The 23,985-nt window shown below is 45.4% G+C and overlaps 1 protein-coding gene across 2 annotated transcripts in view; it reads right to left on the bottom strand.

Moving 5' to 3' along the window:
- Positions 1-23,985, bottom strand: part of LOC109867072 (dynamin-1-like protein) — a 27,322-nt gene extending 3,337 nt beyond the window's left edge. The window contains exons 1-17 of one of the 2 annotated variants that reach the window (XM_031802036.1): positions 23,573-23,959; positions 22,316-22,460; positions 21,340-21,375; positions 20,291-20,337; positions 17,275-17,346; positions 16,552-16,638; positions 16,160-16,322; positions 12,855-12,975; positions 12,452-12,583; positions 12,045-12,251; positions 10,614-10,734; positions 10,199-10,354; positions 2,865-2,954; positions 2,628-2,720; positions 2,474-2,527; positions 1,072-1,233; positions 763-872 (exon numbers count right to left, since the gene is read on the bottom strand). In XM_031802036.1, coding sequence (XP_031657896.1) covers positions 763-872; positions 1,072-1,233; positions 2,474-2,527; positions 2,628-2,720; positions 2,865-2,954; positions 10,199-10,354; positions 10,614-10,734; positions 12,045-12,251; positions 12,452-12,583; positions 12,855-12,975; positions 16,160-16,322; positions 16,552-16,638; positions 17,275-17,346; positions 20,291-20,337; positions 21,340-21,375; positions 22,316-22,460; positions 23,573-23,674 — 1,898 coding nt within the window. In that variant the 5' untranslated portion in view covers positions 23,675-23,959. Of the gene's footprint in view, positions 1-762; positions 873-1,071; positions 1,234-2,473; positions 2,528-2,627; positions 2,721-2,864; positions 2,955-10,198; positions 10,355-10,613; positions 10,735-12,044; positions 12,252-12,451; positions 12,584-12,854; positions 12,976-16,159; positions 16,323-16,551; positions 16,639-17,274; positions 17,347-20,290; positions 20,338-21,339; positions 21,376-22,315; positions 22,461-23,572 lie in introns of both variants that reach the window. The other variant, XM_031802037.1, reaches the window with a different exon arrangement.

The raw sequence follows: 23,985 nt of genomic DNA, 5'->3' as shown, positions 1-23,985 counted from the left end.
GGTCCATGGGGGCGACGCACAATTGGCCTAGCGTCGTCCGGGTTAGGGAGGGCTTGGTCGGTGGGGATGTCCTTGTCTCATCGCGCACCAGCGACTCCTGTGGCGGGCCGGGCGCAAGGTTGCCAGGTTCACGGTGTACCCTCCGACACATTGGTGCGGCTGGCTTCCGGGTTGGATGCGCGCTGTGTTAAGAAGCAGTACGGCTGGTTGGGTTGTGTATCAGAGGACGCATGACTTTCAACCTTCGTCTCTCCCGAGCCGTACGGGAGTTGCAGCGATGAGACAAGATAGTAGCTACTACAACAATTGGACACCATGAAATTGGGGAGAAAAAGGGGTAAAATAAAAAAAGAATAAAAAAAAAAGAATGGTTCACCACCCAAAGGACATCTTGCCAACTTGACACAACTGTTAGAAGCATTGGAGTCAACATGGGCCAGCATCCCTGTGGAAATGCTTTCGACACCTTGTAGAGTCCATGCCCTGACGAATTGAGGCTGTTCTGAGATCAAGTCAATATTATGGTGTTCCTAATGTTTTGTCACTCAGTGTATAGAAAGGGTGGATTAGACAAGGAGTGTGAGGGGCAGAAATGATGACTTTATACATTTCTTCGAAGCAGGTGAAAAGGAAGAGGACAGATTCAGATTGAGTGAAGTAGAACGACAAATAAAACAGGAAAACCATTTCAGCATATTATTTCTAGAATTCACAGGAGAGGGAGTCTAACAACAGGAAGTAGAAGCACAGCGGGCACCATACCTGTCCTGGATGTTTTTCCTGACGATGAGGAAATAGGACTTGATAAGCCTCTCGATGACCTCACAGTCCCTCTGCTCTCTGGCCGACAGCTTCCTGGAAACGGGAACAGGCTGGGGGGGGAAATACAAGGACAAAAACAGACCAATCACTGACAACTTAAAAAGTAATGTGGTTGCTTAGCATTAAAATCTTCTCTCAAACAGCCTAGAGATCATTATTTTCGAATAAGTTTTACCCGTAAGAATTAAGAGTTACGTTGGATGTTTTTGTATTATTATGTGGTAAAGGAGACAAAACATTACTACCCACCACATCCAGCAGGTTGACGGCGTGGCCCCTCTGAGGGCTGCCAGGGTTAGAGGTCTGGAGCATGGACTTGTCCCCGCCGACCCCCTCCTCTCCCTTCTTCAACATGCCCCTCCAGTTCCCTGTCCCTACCTCCTGGTCTCCCTGGGAACCACCACCTGCAGTCTGGAGACCAGGTAATAGACAGACAGAACGGTTAGAGGTCAGTCTCCTTGAGATTAAAATCTCTTTTATAAGAGAGAACTTTTCAATAGAGCCACAATCATACACGTGTGACCATGCATTCCCAAAAAGCATGCCTCTCGCCAGGCTATTACATCAGGAATGATGGAACATCTACACAGTCAGGTCTGTACATATACGGACTTTCTGGAAGAAATAGCGTTCTGACAGTGGCAGAGTCACATATTGTACGAAGACTTCCCTCCAGGGACCCTTCCTCTGTACAGAAGCACACATGCCGGGAGGAGATGTCAGATGGGAAATGTAGTTCACCCTCAGAGGGGTGGAAGGGGAATAGAGAAGGGTAACACAGAATTGCACCATACACAATTAGGGCCTTCAGCCTATAGGCTTGGGGTCAAGGGAGAATGAGAGTGGCTTGGGGTCAAGGGCAATTCCATTTGAATTAGTTCTGAATTGACGACTGCGAATTTTACTTAAAGTTAACTTCCTTAATTAACTGAATTGAAATGAAGCCCAACCCTGGTTGAGGTAGGATGCAGGCAGGCATTGAGTGACACAGGGACACACCTGGGGTCTTTCTCCTTCTGGGGGAGGAAGATCAGTGGGGGAGAGAGACTGAACACCTGGGCCCTTAAAGGACTAGAGAGAGTGCGAGCGAGAGAGACAGAGCAGAGTGTGAAAGATGAAGGAGTGGACAGAACACTAGAGGGAATAAAAAGTAGCGGACAGACAAGACACAGGGACATGTGTAGACTGGGAGCCATAAAGACATATGGCTTCTAGCGCTGCTCTAAAGGGTAGACTGGGAGCCGTAAAGACATATGGCTTCTAGCGCTGCTCTAAAGGGTAGACTGGGAGCCATAAAGACATATGGCTTCTAGCGCTGCTCTAAAGGGTAGACTGGGAGCCGTAAAGACATATGGCTTCTAGCGCTGCTCTAAAGGGTAGACTGGGAGCCATAAAGACATACGGCTTCTAGCGCTGCTCTAAAGGGTAGACTGGGAGCCATAAAGACATATGGCTTCTAGCGCTGCTCTAAAGGGTAGACTGGGAGTCGTAAAGACATATGGCTTCTAGCGCTGCTCTAAAGGGTAGACTGGGAGCCATAAAGACATATGGCTTCTAGCGCTGCTCTAAAGGGTAGACTGGGAGCCGTAAAGAAACAGTGAGAAAACTGTACTTTTTGTAGCAATCGATCCTAACCACGACAGTCTGTTACCTTATCCCGAGGAACAGACGAGGGTAGCTCTCTCATTCTGTTACGTCTCTGTTCCTATGACACACAACCACATGACATCATTAAGTACAACACTTCATCTACTGTAGAATACAATTTAAAGAAGCAATTTCCAACTCTGAACAATGTTTCATACCTCTATGTTGTTGTTCATGAGGCCACAGGCATCAGCAAAGTCAGGGTGTTTGGTGTTAATATAGGCCAACTCGATGGCCACCAGGTTATGAACCTGAAAAGAAAGACAGGAAATGTGATTTGGTACACTTAAATCTATGGGGTTTATGGGTTATTGTAGTGAATCAGAGAGCATTTACAAACCTTTATAATGGCTTATTCATGCAAATGACTCTAAAGTGTAAGCGAAAACACTCACCATCTCATTGGTGACTGGTAACCTTTTCCTGAGGAGGGATGTGACCACTTCTACTATGGCATCATGGAGCTTAGGAAATCTCAACAGCTCCTAGAGAGAATAAACACAAATTCAACAAATTAACAAGGCACACCTGTTCATTAAAATGCATTCCAGGTGACTACCTCATGAAGCTGGTTGAGAGAATGCCAAGTGTGCAAAGCTGTCATCAAGGCAACGGGTGACTACTTTGAATTCTCAAATATATTTTGATTTGTTTACTTCATGATTCCATGTGTTATTTCGTAGTATTGATGTCTTCACTATTATTCTACAACATAGAAAGCAGTACAAATACAGAAAAACCCTGGAATTAGGTGTGTCCACACTAGTACCACTCAGAAGTTACACATACATAAACTTTAAAAAAGAAAATCCAATTAACTTCACAGATCTTCATTGTAAAGGGTTTAAACAGTTTCCCATGCTTGTTCAATGAACCATAAACAATTAATGAACATGCACCTGTGGAACAGTCGTTAAGACACTAACAGCTTACAGACGGTAGGCAATTAAGGTCACAATTATGAAAACTTAGGACACTAAAGAGGCCTTTCTACTGACTGAAAAACACCAAAAGAAAGATGCCCAGGGTCCCTGTTCATCTGCGTGAACTTGCCTTACATCATGCTGCAAGGAGGCATGAGGACTGCAAATGTGGCCAGGGCAATAAATTGCTATGTCCGTAGTGTGAGACACCTAAGACAGCGCTGCTGGGAGACAGGACAGACAGCCGATCGTCCACGCAGTGGCAGACCATGTGTAACAACACCTGCACAGGATCGGAACATCCAAACATCACACCTGCGGGACAAGTACAGGATGGCAACAACTGCCCGAGTTACACCAGGAACGCACAATCCCTCCACCAGTGCTCACACTGTCCGCAATAAGCTGAGTGGCTGGACTGAGGGCTTGTAGGCTTGTTGTAAGGCAGGTCCTCACCAGAAATCACCGGCAACAATGTCGCTGGACCAGACAGGAAGGGCAAAAGTGCTCTTCACTGACGATTCGCGGTTTTGTCTCATCAGGGGTGATGGTCAGATTCGCGTTTATCGTCAAAGGAATGAGCGTTACACTGAGGCCTGTACTCTGGAGTGGGATCAATTTGGAGGTGGAGGGTCCATAATGGTCTGGGGCAGTGTGTCACAGTACTGAGCTTGTCGTCATTGAAGGCAATCTCAACGCTGTGCGTTACAGGGAAGACATCCTCCTCCCTCATGTGGTACCCTTCCTGCAGGCTCATCCTGACATGACCCTCCAGCATGACAATGCCACCAGCCATAATTCTCGTTCTGTGCGTGATTTCCTGTAAGACAGGAATGTCAGTGTTCTGCCATGGCCAGCAAAGAGCCCGGATCTCAATCCTATTGAGCACGTCTGGGACCTGTTGGATCGGAGGGTGAGGGCTAGGGCCATTCCCCCCAGAAATGTCCGGGAACTTGCAGGTGCTTTGGTGGAAGAGTGGGGTATCTCACAGCTGGCAAATCTGGTGCAGTCCATGAGGAGGAGATGCACTACAGAACTTAACTTCTTCGATATAGGGGGCGCTCTTTTAATTTTTGGATAAAAAAAAACGTTCCCGTTTTAAACAAGATATTTTGTCACGAAAAGATGCTCGACTATGCATATAATTGACAGCTTTGGAGAGAAAACACTGACGTTTCCAAAACTGCAAAGATATTATCTGTGAGTGCCACAGAACTGATGCTACAGGCGAAACCAAGATGAAATTTCAAACAGGAAATGGCCCAGACTTTGAAGGCGCTGTGTTCCAATGTCTCCTTATATGGCTGTGAATGCGCCAGGAATGAGCCTACACTTTCTGTCGTTTCCCCAAGGTGTCTGCAGCATTGTGACGTATTTGTAGGCATATCATTGGAAGATTGACCATAAGAGACTACATTTACCAGGTGCCCGCTTGGTGTCCGTCGAAATTATTGAGTAATCTCCAGCTGCGTGCATTTTTCCATTTGCTTCAGAGGAGAAACCCAACTGCCACGAATGATTTATCATCGAATAGATATGTGAAAAACACCTTGAGGATTGATTCTAAACAACGTTTGCCATGTTTCTGTCGATATTATGGAGTTAATTTTGAAAAAGGTTTGGCGTTGTAATGACTGAATTTTCTGGGTTTATGATGAACAAAACGGAGCGATTTCTCCTACACAAATAATATTTTTGGAAAAACTGAACATGTGCTATCTAAATGAGAGTGTCCTCATTGAAAACATCCAAAGTTCTTCAAAAGGTAAAAGATTTTATTTGAATGCTTTTCTTGTTTTTGTGAAAATGTTGCCTGCTGAATGCTAGGCTTAATGCTATGCTAGCTATCAATACTCTTACACAAATGCTTGTGTAGCTATGGTTGAAAAGCATATTTTGAAAATCTGAGATGACAGTGTTGTTAACAAAAGGCTAAGCTTGTGAGCCAATATATTTATTTCATTTCATTTGCGATTTTCATGAATAGTTAACGTTGCGTTATGGTAATGAGCTTGAGGCTATGATTACGCTCCCGGATACGGGATTGCTCGACGCAAGAAGTTAATGCAGCTGGTGGCCACACCAGATACTGACTGCTACTTTTGATGTTGACCCCCCCTTTGTTCAGGGACACATTATTCCATTTCTGTTAGTCGCATGTCTGTGGAACTTGTTCAGTTTATGTCTCAGTTGATGAATCTTATGTTAATACAAATATTTACACATTAAGTTAGCTGAAAATAAACAAAGTTGAAAGTGAGGACATTTCTTTTTTTGCTGAGTTTACCTACACACAGGCCAGTTTATTAAAAAGGTACACCACCCCCCCGTTCACGAAAATGGATCGCTCCTACAGGCAGTGAGACACGTGGCTTATATAAAGCAGGCAGACATCGAGGCATTCAGTTACTGTTTGATTGACCGTTAGTTAGGTAACTCTTTTTGACCATTCTAAGGGACTCAGTGTGGTATAACCATCTGGTCCAGGCACGCCGGATCTAGTATCTTAGAAACGGTTGCCCTCCTGGGATTTTCACGCACGTCAGTGTCTACGGTTTACAGAGAATGGTGAGGAAAAAAACATAAAACACTTCCAGTCATCGACAGTCCTGTGGGCGAAAACAGCTTGTTGATGGTCGAAGGAGAGGTGGAAGGAGAACGGCAAGAATCATGCAAGCTAACAGTGGGCCACATACAGACAAATAATGGTGCAGTACAAAAGTGGGTGCAGGGTAGAGTATCCTGTGGTAACTGGCCAGAACAGTGACTAGGATTCAGGGCATTAATGCGACTAGCCCTGACGCTTCTCCCTCTTTCCCCCCTGCCCCGCTTCAAAGTTTCTCCCTGCAGGTGGTCACTGAGTCCGAGGTACTAAAGGAGCTCCTTAAACTTGACCCCCCAAAAAAACATCTGGGTCAGATGGTTTGGATCCTTTGTTCTTTAAGGTTGCAGCCCCTATCGTCGCCAAGCCCGCCTCTGACCTTTTTAACCTGTCTCTCCTTTCTGAGGAGGTTCCCATTGCTTGGAAGGCAGCCATGGTTGTTCCTTTATTTAAAGGGGGAGATCAAGCTGATCCTAACTGTTATAGGCCTATTTCTATTTTGCCCTCTTTATCAAAAACGTTGGAAAAACTTGTCAATAATCAACTGACTGGCTTTCTTGATGTTTATAGTATTCTCTCTGGTATGCAATCTGGTTTCCGCTCATGTTATGGATGTGTCACAGCAACCTTAAAAAGGTCCTAAATGATGTCACCATTCCCCTTGATTCTAAGCAATGTGGTGCTGCCATTTTTATTGACACGGTAGACCATTCCATTCTTGTGGGCCGGTTAAGGAGTATATTGTTGTCTCTGAGGGGTCTTTGGCCTGGTTTGCTAACTACCTCTCTCAAAGAGTGTGGTGTATAAAGTCAGAACATCTGCTGTCTCAGCCACCGCCTGTCACCAAGGGAGTACCCCAAGGCTCGATCCTAGACTCCACGCTCTTCCCGATTTACATCCACAACATAGTTCAGGCAGCAGGAAGCTCTCTCATCCATTTATATGCAGATGACACAGTCTTATACTCAGCTGGTCCCTAACCGGATTTTATGTTAAATGCTCTACAACAAAGCTTTCTTAGTGTCCAACAAGCTTCTCTGCCCTTGTTCTGAACACCTCCAAAACAAAGGTCATGTGGTTTGGTAAGAAGAATGCCCCTCTCCCCACCAGTGTGATTACTACCTCTGAGGGTTTAGAGCTTGAGGTAGTCACCTCATACAAGTACTTGGAAGTATGGCTAGACGGTACACTGTCCTCAGAACATATCAAAGCTGCAGGCTAAAGTAACATCTAGACTTGGTTTCCTCTATCATAATCGCTCCTCTTTCACCCCAGCTGCTAAAATAACCCCAATTCAGAAGACCATCCTACACATGCTAGATTATGGAGACATAATTTATAGATCGGCAGGTGAGGGTACTCGAGCGTCTAGATGTTCTTTACCATTCGGCCATCAGATTTGTCACCAATGCTCCTTATAGGACACATCACTGCACTCTATACTCCTCTGTAAATTGGTCATCTCTATATACCCGTCGCAAGACCCACTGGTTTATGCTTATTTATAAAACCTTTTAAGGCCTCACTCCCCCCCCCCCATCTGTGATACCTACTGCAGCCCTCATCCACCACCCGTTCTGCCAGTCACATTCTGTTAAAGATCCCCAAAGCACACACATCACTGGGTCGCTCCTCTTTCAGTTCGCTGCAGCTAGCGACTGGAACGAGCTGCAACAAACACTCAAACTGGACAGTTTTATCTCCATCTCTTCACTCAAAGACTCAATCATGGATACTCTTACTGACAGTTGTGGCTGCGTTGCTTGATATATTGTTGTCTCTACCTTCTTGCCCTTTGTGCTTTTGTCTGTGTCCAATAATGTTTATACCATGTTTTGTGCTGCTAACATTCTGTGTTGTCATGTGTTGCTGCCTTGCTATGTTTTTGTCTTAGGTCTCTCTATATTGTGTCATATATATTTTATTTTATTTACTTTGAAACCCAGCCCCCGTCCCCGCAGGAGGCCTTTTTGCCTTTTGGTAGGCCGTCATTGTAAAAAATAATTTGTTCTTAACTGACTTGCTTTTTTAAATAAAAGTTTAAAAAAATATTTAAAAAATATTTAAAAAACTGGGCAGAGGCCTGATAGTGGTGACTATTTAACAGTCTGATGGCCTGGAGATAGAGACTGAAAAACAGCTTTGATGCACTTGTACTGTCTCCGCCTTCTAGATGATAGCAGGGTGAACAGGCCGGGGCACGGGTGGCTGAGGTCCTTGATGATATTCTAGATGATAGCAGGGTGAACAGGCCGTGACTCGGGTGGCTGAGGTCCTTGATGATATTCTAGATGACAGCAGTGTGAACAGGCCGTGGCTCGGGTGGCTGAGGTCCTTGATGATATTCTAGATGATAGCAGGGTGAACAGGCCGTGGCTCGGGTGGCTGAGGTCCTTGATGATATTCTAGATGATAGCAGGGTGAACAGGCTGTGGCTCGGGTGGCTGAGGTCCTTGATGATATTCTTGGCCTTCCTGTGACATCGGGTGCTGTAGATGTCCTGGAGGGCAGGAAGTGTGCCACCGGTGATGCGTTGAGCAGACCTCCCCACCCTCTGGAGAACACTGCGGTTGCATGCGGTGCTGTACCAGGCGGTGATACAGTCCGACAGGATTCTCTCAACGGTGCATCTGTAGAAGCTTGGCTGTGGTCAATGAACAGCATTATTACATAGGTATTGTTGTGGGACTAGTGTGTCTGGTAAGGTGGAGGCGATATGGTCCTTAACTTGCCTCTCAAAGCACTTAATGACAGAAGTGAGTTCTATGGGGCGATAGTCATTTAGTTCAGTTACCTTCGCTTTCTTCAGTACAGGAACAGTGGTGGACATCTTGAAGCAAGTGGGGACAACAGACTGGGATAGAGAGAGATTGAAAATGTTCGTAAACACTTCGCCTCGTGTGGATTAACTTCTTGGTGACAGGGGGCAGTATTTTCACGTCCGGATGAAATGCATTCCCAAATTCAACTGCCTGCTACTCATCCCCAGAAGATAAGATATGCATATTATTAGTAGATTTGGAAAGAATTTTCTAAAACTGTTTGAATCATGTCTGTGAGTATAACAGAACTTATGTAACAGGGAAAACCCTGAGGACAAACCAATCAGATTCTTGTTTTTTTGAGGTCACTCCCCTTTTCAATGGGTTTTCATTTGTCATTTAGATTTCTACGGGACGTAAATAAATGGACATTTTGGATATATATCGACGGAATTAATCGAACAAAAGGACCATTTGTGATGTTTATGGGACATATTGGAGTGCCAACAAAAAAGCTCGTCAAAGGTAAGGCATGAATTATATTTTTATTTCTGTGTTTTGCGTCACGCCTGCAGGGTTGAAATATGCTTTCTCTCTTTGTTTACGAAGGTGCTATCCTCAGATAATAGCATCGTTAGCTTTCACCCGAAAAGCCTTTTTGAAATCTGACATGTTGGCTGGATTCACAACAAGTACAGCTTTAATTTGCTATCTTGCATGTGTGATTTCACAAAAGTTTGATTTTTATAGTAATTTATTTGAATTTGGCGCTCTGCATTTTCTCTGGCTTTTGGCCAAGTGGGACGCTACCGTCGCCCATATCGCAGAGAGGTTAACACGCTTAGTCCAGGGACTGAACGTTGGCGAGTACTATACTGGGAAGCGGTGGACGGAATGCACGCCGCCTGAGTCTGACTAGGGCCCCACTCCTATCTCTTCTCCGACGTGGGCGGATTGGTGCAGCCCCCGGGATGATCAGAACTGCCTCGGGAAGTTCAAAACCAAGGATCCACGTCAGGAAAGTGGAATTTCTGGTAAGTGACCACCGATCTAATATCCAAACGTTAATTCCGTCTGTATATAATAATACAAGAAACATTGAGCCAATAATGTAAGAAATAACAATAAAGAAATGAAATACTGCAAAGTTGGCTAGGATCTAGGAACAAAGTTGGCTAGGATCTAGGAACAAAGTTGGCTAGGATCTAGGAACAAAGTTGGCTAGGATCTAGGAACAAAGTTGGCTAGGATCTAGGAACAAAGTTGGCTAGGATCTAGGAACAAGGTTGGCTAGGATCTAGGAACAAAGTTGGCTAGGATCTAGGAACAAAGTTGGCTAGGATCTAGGAACAAGGCGACTGTGTCTGTCGGCCACCATCTTGCTAAAACAGAGTGTACTTACGTGTGTGTGTGTGTGTGTGTGTGTGTGTGTGTCCCTCTACCTGTGTGCTGTAGTTGCTGCAGTGTTGGATGATTCTCTGCATCTCTTCGTGAACCAGCTCCACACAGCGCAGGCTGGGCTCCTCCAGTCTCTTCACTTGTCTCTTCACCAGCAGCTCAAATGACACCTCAGGCACAAACAGGGCTGGCCGCGGGCCCTACAGAGAGAGACATTACCCAGCAGTCTCTGGCTAACACACAACTCATAGTTTAGAAGAATATTTAATTGTTCATTTTCTTGAGAGAAGGTAAAGCGGTCTTTTTCTGCTTTGAACTCAAGCTAAAATAACAAGTTTACCCCTTAAACAGATGTGTCAAACTGATCGTCAAAACACTGAACATTGCATCATTGTACTTGAAATTAACATGGATCCCAACAAATGTGAGGCTGTACGTAACCAGTAGCATACAACTCACTGTAGCGTTCCTAATAGCTGTTAGCACGTCTATGGTGGTCAGACCTCCCAGTGGGTCGACGGACTCCAGCGTCCGACCAAAGGTCTCATGGAAAATATAACAGATTCGTGCTCCACCACACCTGGAAGAGGAGAGAAACAACGTCATAAGGTTCTATCGGCATTTGTCAAAATTGAGTTTACATATATATATATATACACACACACACACACACACACACACACACACACACACACACATATATATACACATATATATACACATATACATACACATATACATATATATACACATATACATATATATACACATATACATATACATATATATATATATATATACACACACACACACATGTATATATATATATATACAAATTTGCTGACACCATTCAAACCAATGAGGTTTCGGGAACTTTAAAGCCAATTATCTCAGAATCCTCTTTTAGTAGATAGAACGTTGAAGCTCTCGCTTTGTAACTGAAAGATCAAAGTAGTCGGCTAGCTAATCTACCTCCTACACAGGTGTATGGGCTCCCGAGTGGCGCAGCGGTCTAAGGCACTGCATCTCAGTGCAAGAGGCGTCACTACAGTCCCTGGTTCGAATCTAGGCTGTATCACATCCGGCTGTGATTGGGAGTCGCATAGGGCTCACAATTGGCCGAAGCGTCGTCTGGGTTTGGCCGGGGAAGGACGTAATTTTTAAAAAATGATTTGTTCTTAACTGACTTGCCTAGTTAAATAAATGTTAAATAAAAACTGCAAAATCTCCCAATTGTTTGATTGTGATGCTCAATTTGTACTGGTGCCACCTTCTGGCAATTAGTAGAGGTGCTAGGATGTTTGGAAGAGGTTCATTCCATCCTTCATAATTTTCTCTTCAAATAAATTAACAAAATACTAAAGAGTAGGAATTCACACCTTTGGGGGGGGGGGTAGGAATGCACACCTTTGGGGGGGGGGGGGTAGGAATGCACACCTTTGGGGGGGGGGGGGGGGTAGGAATGCACACCTTTGGGGGGGGGGGGTAGGAATGCACACCTTTGGGGGGGGGGGGGGGGTAGGAATGCACACCTTTGGGGGGGGGGGGGGTAGGAATGCACACCTTTGGGGGGGGGGGGGGGTAGGAATGCACACCTTTGGGGGGGGGGGGTAGGAATGCACACCTTTGGGGGGGGGGGGGGGGTAGGAATGCACACCTTTGGGGGGGGGGGGGTAGGAATGCACACCTTTGGGGGGGGGGTAGGAATTCACACCTTTGGGGGGGGGGGGGTAGGAAAGGAATTCACACCTTTGGGGGGGGGGGGGTAGGAATGCACACCTTTGGGGGGGGGGGGGGGAATGCACACCTTTGGGGGGGGGGGGGAATGCACACCTTTGGGGGGGGTAGGAATTCACACTTTTGGGGGGGGGGAGAATATAAGTTGCTCACAGTTCTGTTGTCTCTATGTACTTAGCGGTGCCCTCGATAGTGTGGCAGTACTCTGCGGCGAACTTGGTGATGAGCTGCAGCAGAGTAGAGCTCTGGTCCTCTACAGGTTCACCGTAGCTACTCAGCAGGGACTGGTACTGGGCCGCCAGCACATTGATACGAGTCTTCAGCTCCGGGAGACAGTCTCTAATGTGATGCATCAACAACCTGGCAACGAGGAGAAGAGCGTGAAGTTAGAAATAAGGAAAGGACTACAGACAGCATGATAGCCGTCCACAACGAAAGTAACTTTGCTAGTTGCTTAGTGACATTAAACTTCAAAATCAGAAATTGGTCAAATGTTTTCAAACCTCAAAAGTTGTCTTCTGTTGAAGACTTGTTTGCTGAATACATTAATATTTTCATACCTGTTCAACGTTCTGGCTAAGTATTTGGTTCCATTTCTGCTGGCGAGGGAGGGGTACTTCTTCTGTAGGAAGGCATATTCATCACGGATGGCGTCTGCCACGGTCTTCTTATTGTTGATGTCAAGCTGACTCCTTGGAAAAGGAATGAAGGTGATAAACTGTGTGAGGTTTATTTATTTATTTAATGACATTGTAGTGTTAAAGAACATTGTAAACAAAGCGTCAAAAGGAATGCTGGTCCCCTTTCCATTTGGATCTTGGGGGACTGTTGGCTTCTAGAACCCTTTGATGCACGAGGAGGCAATCCTCTCCCTTTAAAATATATACAGGATTCTCAAGAAGGCTGAAGTCTTGCTCTATTCAACATGTTAGAGACTGAAGTGTATTGTGTAAAGGTGCAGACCTGTTGACCACTCCTATGAGGCCCAGTTTGACAGGGATGACCCGACCCATCAGTACGTCCATGGCATCTGTCCCAGCATCCATTAGGTCCAGTTTGGTCACCACAGCCAACGTCCTCCTGCCTACACATAGCAGAACCCATATTCATAAAATAATCAGAATAGGAGTGATGATATGATCTAGGATCAGGCCCTCCCTGCCTGGAGAAATTCCAGGTTAAAAAACAGTTAACCAAGGGGTTTATAGTAGGTAACCAAGGGGTTTATAGTAGGTAACCAAGGGTTTATAGTAGAGGGTGTATCCTACACCCAGGTAACCAAGGGGTTTATAGTAGAGGGTGTATCCTACACCCAGGTAACCAAGGGGTTTATAGTAGGTAACCAAGGGGTTTATAGTAGAGGGTGTATCCTACACCCAGGTAACCAAGGGGTTTATAGTAGAGGGTGTATCCTACACCCAGGTAACCAAGGGGTTTATTGTAGAGGGTGTATCCTACATACAGGTAACCAAGGGGTTTATAGTAGAGGGTGTATCCTACACCCAGGTAACCAAGTGGTTTATTGTAGAGGGTGTATCCTACACCCAGGTAACCAAGGGGTTTATTGTAGAGGGTGTATCCTACATACAGGTAACCAAGGGGTTTATAGTAGAGGGTGTATCCTACACCCAGGTAACCAAGGGGTTTATAGTAGAGGGTGTATCCTACACCCAGGTAACCAAGTGGTTTTTGTAGAGGGTGTATCCTACACCCAGGTAACCAAGGGGTTTATTGTAGAGGGTGTATCCTACATACAGGTAACCAAGGGGTTTATAGTAGAGGCTGTATCCTACACCCAGGTAACCAAGGGGTTTATAGTAGAGGGTGTATCCTACACCCAGGTAACCAAGGGGTTTATTGTAGAGGGTGTATCCTACATACAGGTAACCAAGGGGTTTATAGTAGAGGGTGTATCCTACATACAGGTAACCAAGGGGTTTATAGTAGAGGGTGTATCCTACATACAGGTAACCAAGGGGTTTATAGTAGAGGGTGTATCCTACATACAGGTAACCAAGGGGTTTATAGTAGAGGGTGTATCCTACATACAGGTAACCAAGGGGTTTATAGTAGAGGGTGTATCCTACATACAGGTAACCAAGGGGTTTATAGTAGAGGGTGTATCCTACACCCAGGTAACCAAGGGGTTTATAGTAGAGGGTGTATCCTACACCCAGGTAACCAAGGGGTTTATAGTAGAGGGTGTATCCTACATACAGGTAACCAAGGGGTTTATAGTAGAGGGTGTATCCTACATACAGGTAACCAAGGGGTTTATAGTAGAGGGTGTATGCTACACCCAGGTAACCAAGGGGTTTATAGTAGAGGGTGTATCCTACACCCAGGTAACCAAGGGGTTTATAGTAGAGGGTGTATCCTACACCCAGGTAACCAAGGGGTTTATAGTAGAGGGTGTATCCTACATACAGGTAACCAAGGGGTTTATAGTAGAGGGTGTATCCCACATACAGGTAACCAAGGGGTTTATAGTAGAGGGTGTATCCTACACCCAGGTAACCAAGGGGTTTATAGTAGAGGGTGTATCCTACATACATGTAACCAAGGGGTTTATCGTCGGCGGTGTATCCTACATACAGGTAACCAAGGGGTTTATAGTAGAGGGTGTATCCTACACCCAGGTAACCAAGGGGTTTATAGTAGAGGGTGTATCCTACACCCAGGTAACCAAGGGGTTTATAGTAGAGGGTGTATCCTACACCCAGGTAACCAAGGGGTTTATAGTAGAGGGTGTATCCTACACCCAGGTAACCAAGGGGTTTATAGTAGAGGGTGTATCCTACATACATGTAACCAAGGGGTTTATCGTCGGCGGTGTATCCTACATACAGGTAACCAAGGGGTTTATAGTAGAGGGTGTATCCTACACCCAGGTAACCAAGGGGTTTATAGTAGAGGGTGTATCCTACACCCAGGTAACCAAGGGGTTTATAGTAGGCGGTGTATCCTACATACAGGTAACCAAGGGATTTATAGTAGGCGGTGTATCCTACATACAGGTAACCAAGGGGTTTATAGTAGAGGGTGTATCCTACACCCAGGTAACCAAGGGGTTTATAGTAGGCGGTGTATCCTACATACAGGTAACCAAGGGATTTATAGTAGGCGGTGTATCCTACATACAGGTAACCAAGGGGTTTATAGTAGAGGGTGTATCCTACACCCAGGTAACCAAGGGGTTTATAGTAGAGGGTGTATCCTACATAGAGGTAACCAAGGGGTTTATAGTAGAGGGTGTATCCTACATACAGGTAACCAAGGGGTTTATCGTCGGCGGTGTATCCTACATACAGGTAACCAAGGGGTTTATAGTAGAGGGTGTATCCTACACCCAGGTAACCAAGGGGTTTATAGTAGAGGGTGTATCCTACATACATGTAACCAAGGGGTTTATCGTCGGCGGGTGTATCCTACATACAGGTAACCAAGGGGTTTATAGTAGAGGGTGTATCCTACACCCAGGTAACCAAGGGGTTTATAGTAGAGGGTGTATCCTACACCCAGGTAACCAAGGGGTTTATAGTAGAGGGTGTATCCTACACCCAGGTAACCAAGGGGTTTATAGTAGAGGGTGTATCCTACACCCAGGTAACCAAGGGGTTTATAGTAGAGGGTGTATCCTACATACATGTAACCAAGGGGTTTATCGTCGGCGGTGTATCCTACATACAGGTAACCAAGGGGTTTATAGTAGAGGGTGTATCCTACACCCAGGTAACCAAGGGGTTTATAGTAGAGGGTGTATCCTACACCCAGGTAACCAAGGGGTTTATAGTAGAGGGTGTATCCTACACCCAGGTAACCAAGGGGTTTATAGTAGAGGGTGTATCCTACACCCAGGTAACCAAGGGGTTTATAGTAGGCGGTGTATCCTACATACAGGTAACCAAGGGATTTATAGTAGGCGGTGTATCCTACATACAGGTAACCAAGGGGTTTATAGTAGAGGGTGTATCCTACACCCAGGTAACCAAGGGGTTTATAGTAGGCGGTGTATCCTACATACAGGTAACCAAGGGATTTATAGTAGGCGGTGTATCCTACATACAGGTAACCAAGGGATTTATACTAGGCGGTGTACGCCATGGCATGTCTGACATAAGGATTAAAGGACTTTGAGAAACCACTGTAGGAGACAGCCAACTGAGATTAACAGAGAGAGAGCGTACGGAACAGAGACAAAGAGCGAGAGACAGACAGTCCTCTACACACAAAAGAGAAGAAATTGATAGCGGGAGAAAGGTGTTTACCGTCAGGGTCGACCTCGCGGGCCACTTTGAGGGCCTCTGAGGTGGCCATGTCTGTGTTGGCAGCAGTCACAGCCAAGATGATGGAGTTGGGGTTAGAGATGTGCTTCACGATCAAGTCTTTGATCTGCACCTCGATGTCTTTGGGCTGGTCTCCCACCGGCACCTGGGCAGACATACACACTGTCAACGTAGCCTGCCCATTTCATAGTTCAAACCACACTTGGGTTCTGTCTCCTTCAATGTTCAGTGAACCATGCTGGCAACATCAATAACCTCGCCTGAGCTCTGAAGACATGAATTAGCTCCCAGAGGTAATGCCTTGGCTTTAGCTCAGCAGACTAAGTACGTTTTGAGCATTTTGATTTGAAATAAAAACATTTATTTGTGTGTACCTTTGTGATACCTGGCAGATCCACCAGTGTGAGGTTGACTACGTGAGGGGAGAAGATCTTCAGGTGTATGGGTTCATCCGTGATTCCCTGGAAGAAGACAAACAGAAATGTCAGTTCAGCAGTTGTGTTTGTGTTTGTAACATGTGTTTGACATTGTTTGGGACCATCTTCGCACTAAATTATTTTGTTGTTGACATGTGTATTTATTATGGATCCCCATTAGCTGTTGCCAAGGCAGCAGCTTCTCTTCCTGGGGTCCAAACACACCAAAACATCCACATTACATATAAAAACAGTGAACTATGTTTATACTGAATGAACTAAAGATAAAACAGTCCATCATATAACATCTCTATACCACCACATATCCACAGCATGTTCAATACCACCATACAACAATATAACAATGTGTCCTGATGCATGTGTCTGTACCTTTGTGTGTGTCTCTTCACAGTCCCTATTGTTCCATAAGGTGTATTTTAAAAAAAAGTTACCTGATGTGGAATAGAGTTCCATGTAGTCACGGCTCTATGTAGTACTGTTCGCCTCCCATAGTCTGTTCTGGACTTGGGAACTGTGAAGAGACCTCTGGTGACATGTATTGTGGGGTATGCCTCGGTGTCATACCTCGTTATTGCCATACCTCCTTAATGCCATACCTCGTTATTGCCATACCTCGTTAATTCCATACCTCGTTATTGCCATACCTCGTTATTGCCATACCTTGTTATTGCCAGAAACTCTTTCCGTTTCAGCTTCGATCTCGAGCCGGATTTCATCAAAGTCTGTGTAGATCTAAAAACAAAACCAATTGAACCTTAAATTGGAACACATTAAGGTTTATATAGCTGCACATGACATCAATGTAAATATGATTCACTATGATCTGGTCCCAACATCAAAAGGCTACTGCAAAAATCTAAATATAATTTGATATTACAAATATAAGCACGAAGGAAAATAAATCCTGTATCACCCACAGCATCCACTTACAGCACGTCACAAGGTCTTCTCTGTTCCTGACCATGAAGGTGACAGAGAGAGGGGGGTGTGACAGAGAGAGCGAGAGGGGGGGGGATGAGTGACAGAGAGAGCGAGAGGGGGGGGGGGGGGGGGTGAGTGACAGAGAGAGCGGGGGGGGGTGTGACAGAGAGAGAGGGGGGGGGGTGACAGAGAGAGAGGGGGGTGTGACAGAGAGAGAGGGGGGGTGTGACAGAGAGAGAGAGGGGGGGTGTGACAGAGAGAGAGAGGGGGGGGTGACAGAGAGAGAGAGGGGGGGGTGACAGAGAGAGAGGGGGGGGTGACAGAGCGCGAGAGGGTGTGACAGAGCGCGAGAGGGTGTGACAGAGCGCGAGAGGGTGTGACAGAGCGCGAGAGGGTGTGACAGAGCGCGAGAGGGTGTGACAGAGCGCGAGAGGGTTTGACAGAGCGCGAGAGGGTGTGACAGAGCGCGAGAGGGTGTGACAGAGCGCGAGAGGGTGTGACAGAGCGCGAGAGGGTGTGACAGAGCGCGAGAGGGTGTGACAGAGCGAGAGAGGGCGTGACAGAGCGAGAGAGGGTGTGACAGAGCGAGAGAGGGCGTGACAGAGCGAGAGAGGGCGTGACAGAGCGAAGGGGGGGGGGGTGACAGAGCAAGAGGGGGGTGTGACAGAGGTGTTTCCTACACCCAAGGGGTTTATAGTAGGCGGTGTTACCTACACCCAGGTAACCAAGGTTTTTTTTAGTAGGCGGTGTTTCCTACACCCAGGTAACCAAGGGGTTTATAGTAGGCGGTGTATCCTACATCCAGGTAACCAAGGGGTTTATAGTAGAGGGTGTATCCTACATACAGGTAACCAAGGGGTTTATAGTAGAGGGTGTATCCTACACCCAGGTAACCAAGGGGTTTATAGTAGAGGGTGTATCCTACACCCAGGTAACCAAGGGGTTTATAGTAGAGGGTGTATCCTACACCCAGGTAACCAAGGGGTTTATAGTAGAGGGTGTATCCTACACCCAGGTAACCAAGGGGTTTATAGTAGAGGGTGTATCCTACACCCAGGTAACCAAGGGGTTTATAGTAGAGGGTGTATCCTACACCCAGGTAACCAAGGGGTTTATAGTAGAGGGTGTATCCTACACCCAGGTAACCAAGGGGTTTATAGTAGAGGGTGTATCCTACACCCAGGTAACCAAGGGGTTTATAGTAGAGGGTGTATCCTACACCCAGGTAACCAAGGGGTTTATAGTAGAGGGTGTATCCTACACCCAGGTAACCAAGGGGTTTATAGTAGAGGGTGTATCCTACACCCAGGTAACCAAGGGGTTTATAGTAGAGGGTGTATCCTACACCCAGGTAACCAAGGGGTTTATAGTAGAGGGTGTATCCTACACCCAGGTAACCAAGGGGTTTATAGTAGAGGGTGTATCCTACACCCAGGTAACCAAGGGGTTTATAGTAGAGGGTGTATCCTACACCCAGGTAACCAAGGGGTTTATAGTAGAGGGTGTATCCTACACCCAGGTAACCAAGGGGTTTATAGTAGAGGGTGTATCCTACACCCAGGTAACCAAGGGGTTTATAGTAGAGGGTGTATCCTACACCCAGGTAACCAAGGGGTTTATAGTAGAGGGTGTATCCTACACCCAGGTAACCAAGGGGTTTATTGTAGAGGGTGTATCCTACACCCAGGTAACCAAGGGGTTTATAGTAGAGGGTGTATCCTACACCCAGGTAACCAAGGGGTTTATAGTAGAGGGTGTTTATCCTACACCCAGGTAACCAAGGCGTATATAGTAGGCGCTGTATCCTACACCCAGGTAACCAAGTGGTTTATTGTAGAGGGTGTATCCTATACCCAGGTAACCAAGGGGTTTATAGTAGGCAGTGTATCCTACACCCAGGTAACCAAGGGGTTTATTGTAGAGGGTGTATCCTACATACAGGTAACCAAGGGGTTTATAGTAGAGGGTGTATCCTACACCCAGGTAACTAAGGGGTTTATAGTAGAGGGTGTACCCTACATCCAGGTAACCAAGGGGTTTATAGTAGAGGGTGTATCCTACATCCAGGTAAACAAGGGGTTTATAGTAGAGGGTGTATCCTACATACAGGTAACCAAGGGGTTTATAGTAGAGGGTGTATCCTACATCCAGGTAACCAAGGGGTTTATCGTTAGCGGTGTATCCTACATACAGGTAACCAAGGGGTTTATAGTAGAGGGTGTATCCTACATACAGGTAACCAAGGGGTTTATAGTAGAGGGTGTATCCTACACCCATGTAACCAAGGGGTTTATCGTAGAGGTCAACCGATTAATCAGGGCCGATTTCAAGTTTCCATAACAACCAGTAATCTGCATTTTTGGACACCGATGATGGCCAATTACATTGCACCACACGTGGAGACTGCGTGGACCTGTTATACGAGTGCAGCAAGGAGCCATGGTAAGGTGCTAGCTGGCATTAAACTTATCTTGTAAAAAAAAACTATCAATCTTAACATAATTACTAGTTAACTACACATGGTTGATGATATTACTAGTTTATCTAGCTTGTCCTGCGTTGCATATAATCGATGTGGTGGCTGTTAATTTATCATTGAATCACAGCCTACTTCACCAAACGGGTGATTTAACAAGCGCATTCGCGAAAAAAAGCAGGTAAAGATGAGGGAGTGTTTTGCTTGGTCAGCAACCTGCTTGCTTCGAACCAACAGAGACTAGCTCGGAGGCATTGTTAGTACTGAGACATAGCCTACCTTGTTTTTGGTGTGTAGAAATTTGCCCCATTCCTCTCCGTCGACACCTGTGGGAATGACAACAAGGCAGTCTCAGTCCCATTTCCCAGTCTGTCTGGCAGGTGTCATTTGGAGTGGGTCTAGCAGCCTACTCTTAGGGACAGTTTCCCGGACACAGATTAAGTTTAGGACTAATTTACATTAACGGAGACGCTACATTGAACCCGATTTTTCAAGGTCTAGGCTTCATCTGAGTCTTGGAAAGCAGCCCATTGTGTTGTAAATAAACTGTAATGTTGACTGGTGTCTCAAGGCAGGATGTAGACCTATTTATTTGTTTGTTCAGCTGGGATGGGAATACGTTGTGCAGACCAATAACCCAGAGGGATACGGACAGAGATCTGAACAAACAACACAGTGAGAAATAGGGTTGACGACAAAAGCAAAGAAAATATGCCTGCTGTGAGAAAAGCCAGAGAAGCATGGTTGGTGCATTATGGGAAGCACAGGAATAGGCATTACTAGTCCCTAGCTACCAAACACCTTTCATATAACAACAATGTTATTATTTAAACTAATAATATATGTTTTAGTTGGAATAATTCAACTGAAATAATGACCTACCCAACTATGAAATAAAATAAAGGTGGCGGCTCAGCTGTTAGTTAACTATAAGCAGCTATTTGAGTTCATTTTAACATTAAGAGGCGTTTGTTTTTCAGCATGTTTAAAATTTGCGTGAATTGAAACAGAACATTTTATTTGCACTTAAGGACCCTAGTTAGCACCAAATAAGTTATCACACTATGACCATGCACTCCAAAATAGGTTTTCTTATGATGTCCTTTCCTTATACAGAAAATAAAATGTTTTGTCTGAATCAAGAGTTTGACCTTCCTGGGCTTGATTGCTGAATCAAGCGAAGCCACGGGGTTTGTCAGCTCAAAACCAACAGGCTAAAAAGGTAGGATGGGAGAGGGGGCTAACAGAAAGGGGTAGGCCTAGACTACAGTAAGAAGCTGCTGATTGAACACAGACAACAGGCAATAAGGGAACAAGGAAAAGGAGACCTTTGTAAAGGCGCATGTTTCTCCAAGCATTGGGGTCTGTGGTTCAGAAGAGATCAGACAACAGGAGAGAGGGGTTAGTAGTTATAGATGCAGCTCCTGCATCATGGCCATCTGCAGCAGTGCAGGGGTTTACATCATTCTTCATGTGACTATTCCCTGCAGCAGGGCAGACTCAAGCACTCCGCCTATAGGGCAGAATGTCTCATAAACCACACAAGGTTTACTACATTTGTCTTTCTATTGGGGAAAGCCTAAGAGTGGCATATCTCATAAGCTGGATTTGCGTTCAAATGTCTTGGATGTCATTGTTGATGGAGTATCATGACATTGCACACTGTTGTGACTTGGTGGCTGTGTAAGAACATTCAGGTGCCTGTAGAACTTTGATAGATAAGGGAAACCCTGTTGAAGCATAAGTGCCTAATTTACGGCTAGAACTCGCTAGCTTGTCCATTGCTGTGAATACAGACTTCTATATCCGCTGAGGTGACATGGCACTTCTCACAGTCCAACTGAATAATGCACTGTGACATGACTTGCTGGTGCAGTCATTCATACGAGCATGTCCTGGCCTAAGAAACGCTACCACACTTCTAAAAAAAGACTGGCCAATCAGAGTCAGAAACACATAGGCACACAGAGCGGCAAAACACAGCATGTCACAAACACAGACACACAAACAACTAAATTGGTTTAAATAGTAATCTGATGACTGTAGACATGAGGGACAGGAAGGATGAAAAACCACAACACCATCCCCAGTTAACTGCCAAGAGTTACAGAGCAGCCACCAGCAGAATGTCACTTTGTCAAAGTTCACAGATTTTTCAGAAACCCTGGTTGGAATCAGAAGATAATAGCCCAAGCAGAGAGGGAATACTCCAACCACGGTTTCTGAAAAACCTGGGAAGGTTGATGAGAAGCCTCCCAGAACAGTACAACCCTAGAGCAGTGATGGTGTCGTGTTTCACAGTACCATTCTCCTCGCTGGTCTTCCTACGGTCCTCTGGGTCCACATGGACCAGCTGGAGGATGAGGGGCCGACGGGTGACAACGCCAGTACCACGGGGCAGAAGGTCTCTCCCCACCAGAGCCTCTAGCACTGAACTCTTCCCACTGCTCTGGAGACACAAACACAACACAATCAGTAACACAAAAAGTAACACGTGAGATAGTAAACAACACAAGTCAGCATCACTTACAAAACAAAAGAACTGACGCAATGAGTTAAATCTTTCCACAACAACATTGATTTTAACCTGCCTGATCTCACCTCAGCTGCGCCTGGCTGAAGTTGACCTATTTTAGTTTGCACTCAGTCATGTGGAAAATAGAAAAATCCCTGAAATCACTGTCAGTTCTAACAAACCCCTCTGAGTGAATATGTCCTTTGAAAAGTAGTAACAAGACAACGCAGAAACACTCTGGAGGCCAGATAATTGGAGAAACATCCTATGGCTGCCTTCTTGTCGCCATGGCACCGTCAGTTCAGAGGTTGCCAAAGGGCTGAGACAGTGACATCCTCTTAGCAAATCAGTGTAATTATGTGTACCTGGGAGGGGATGGCTGCTACTGTAAACATGTTATGTAACACCTACAACAGCTGTGTGGAGGGAAGGGTACAGGTGCAGCCTATTTTGGTACAGGTATAGCCTATTTGAAGTATAACATCTCTGTTCATCTAAGCAGATGCAAGGTCATTCTAGAAATCAAACAAAGAGGATGCCTTGGAAGACTTAAATTATGTTCACATTGATTGAAAATAGTCTTCCAAGGCAAGGAGAAGAATGGATACAAGTGAGTGTAAACAAACCATAAACACTGTAGCGTGTCAGTTTAATGAAGTGACTGCGTATCAAAATCAGCTGTATAGTTAGTTGTTTGCTTTGGTCACGGCTTTTGACACCTGCTGCTGAACATAGCAGTATGTTACAGGGGTAGTTGGCCATGTTGCACTGCCTGTCAAACTCGCTCTAGTTATCGGCTCACAATAGTGCTAACTAGCTAGCTAACAAGTTAATTAACGCGATAGTTAGCTACAGCTAAGTAACTAACGTCAGATAACCTCTCCTGGAAAACACAGCACACGAAGCTACATTTCTATATTCCATGAGTGGATCTATGTGATAGTCAACAGTAACAGTAGCTAGCTAACGTCGTAAGAGTGAATGAAACTGTGGTAAGAGCATGCTAACCCCAGATGGCTACAGCCCGCTAGCTGGCTGACTCTTACCTGCGTTCCAACAACAGCAATCTGCGGCAGTTGGATAATGTCCGCGCCAACCGTATTAAACACATCTTGTAATTTGTTTATGACCGGGATAAGGGCCTCCATAGCTCTGGGAAAGAAAGGCTGTACCTGTCAAATAAATGGACTAACTACAAAGCAACCCTGCTAACCACAGGCACAAAGTCATCCAATGTCCCTCACACGGTCACAATGTATACTGCCCCGAAAACTGCGCAAAAAAAATTAATTCAGCGTTGCATTATGGGACTTTGAGTTTTTACATAGAGATACGATCAAAGGAACAGTAAATGTAAATAAAATAGACAAGCACAAAAATAAACAACATTTACAAGCGTTGACGTCATGATGCACCAATGTTACTGGAGCTTGGTTTCCATCCAATTGGCGACAGATTT

The sequence above is a fragment of the Oncorhynchus kisutch genome, linkage group LG22 (genome assembly GCF_002021735.2).
Source record: "Oncorhynchus kisutch isolate 150728-3 linkage group LG22, Okis_V2, whole genome shotgun sequence".
In the NCBI taxonomy this organism is placed as follows: domain Eukaryota; kingdom Metazoa; phylum Chordata; class Actinopteri; order Salmoniformes; family Salmonidae; genus Oncorhynchus; species Oncorhynchus kisutch.
Note: the sequence above shows the minus strand (reverse complement) of the source record. Positions and strands in the feature narration are given on the sequence as shown.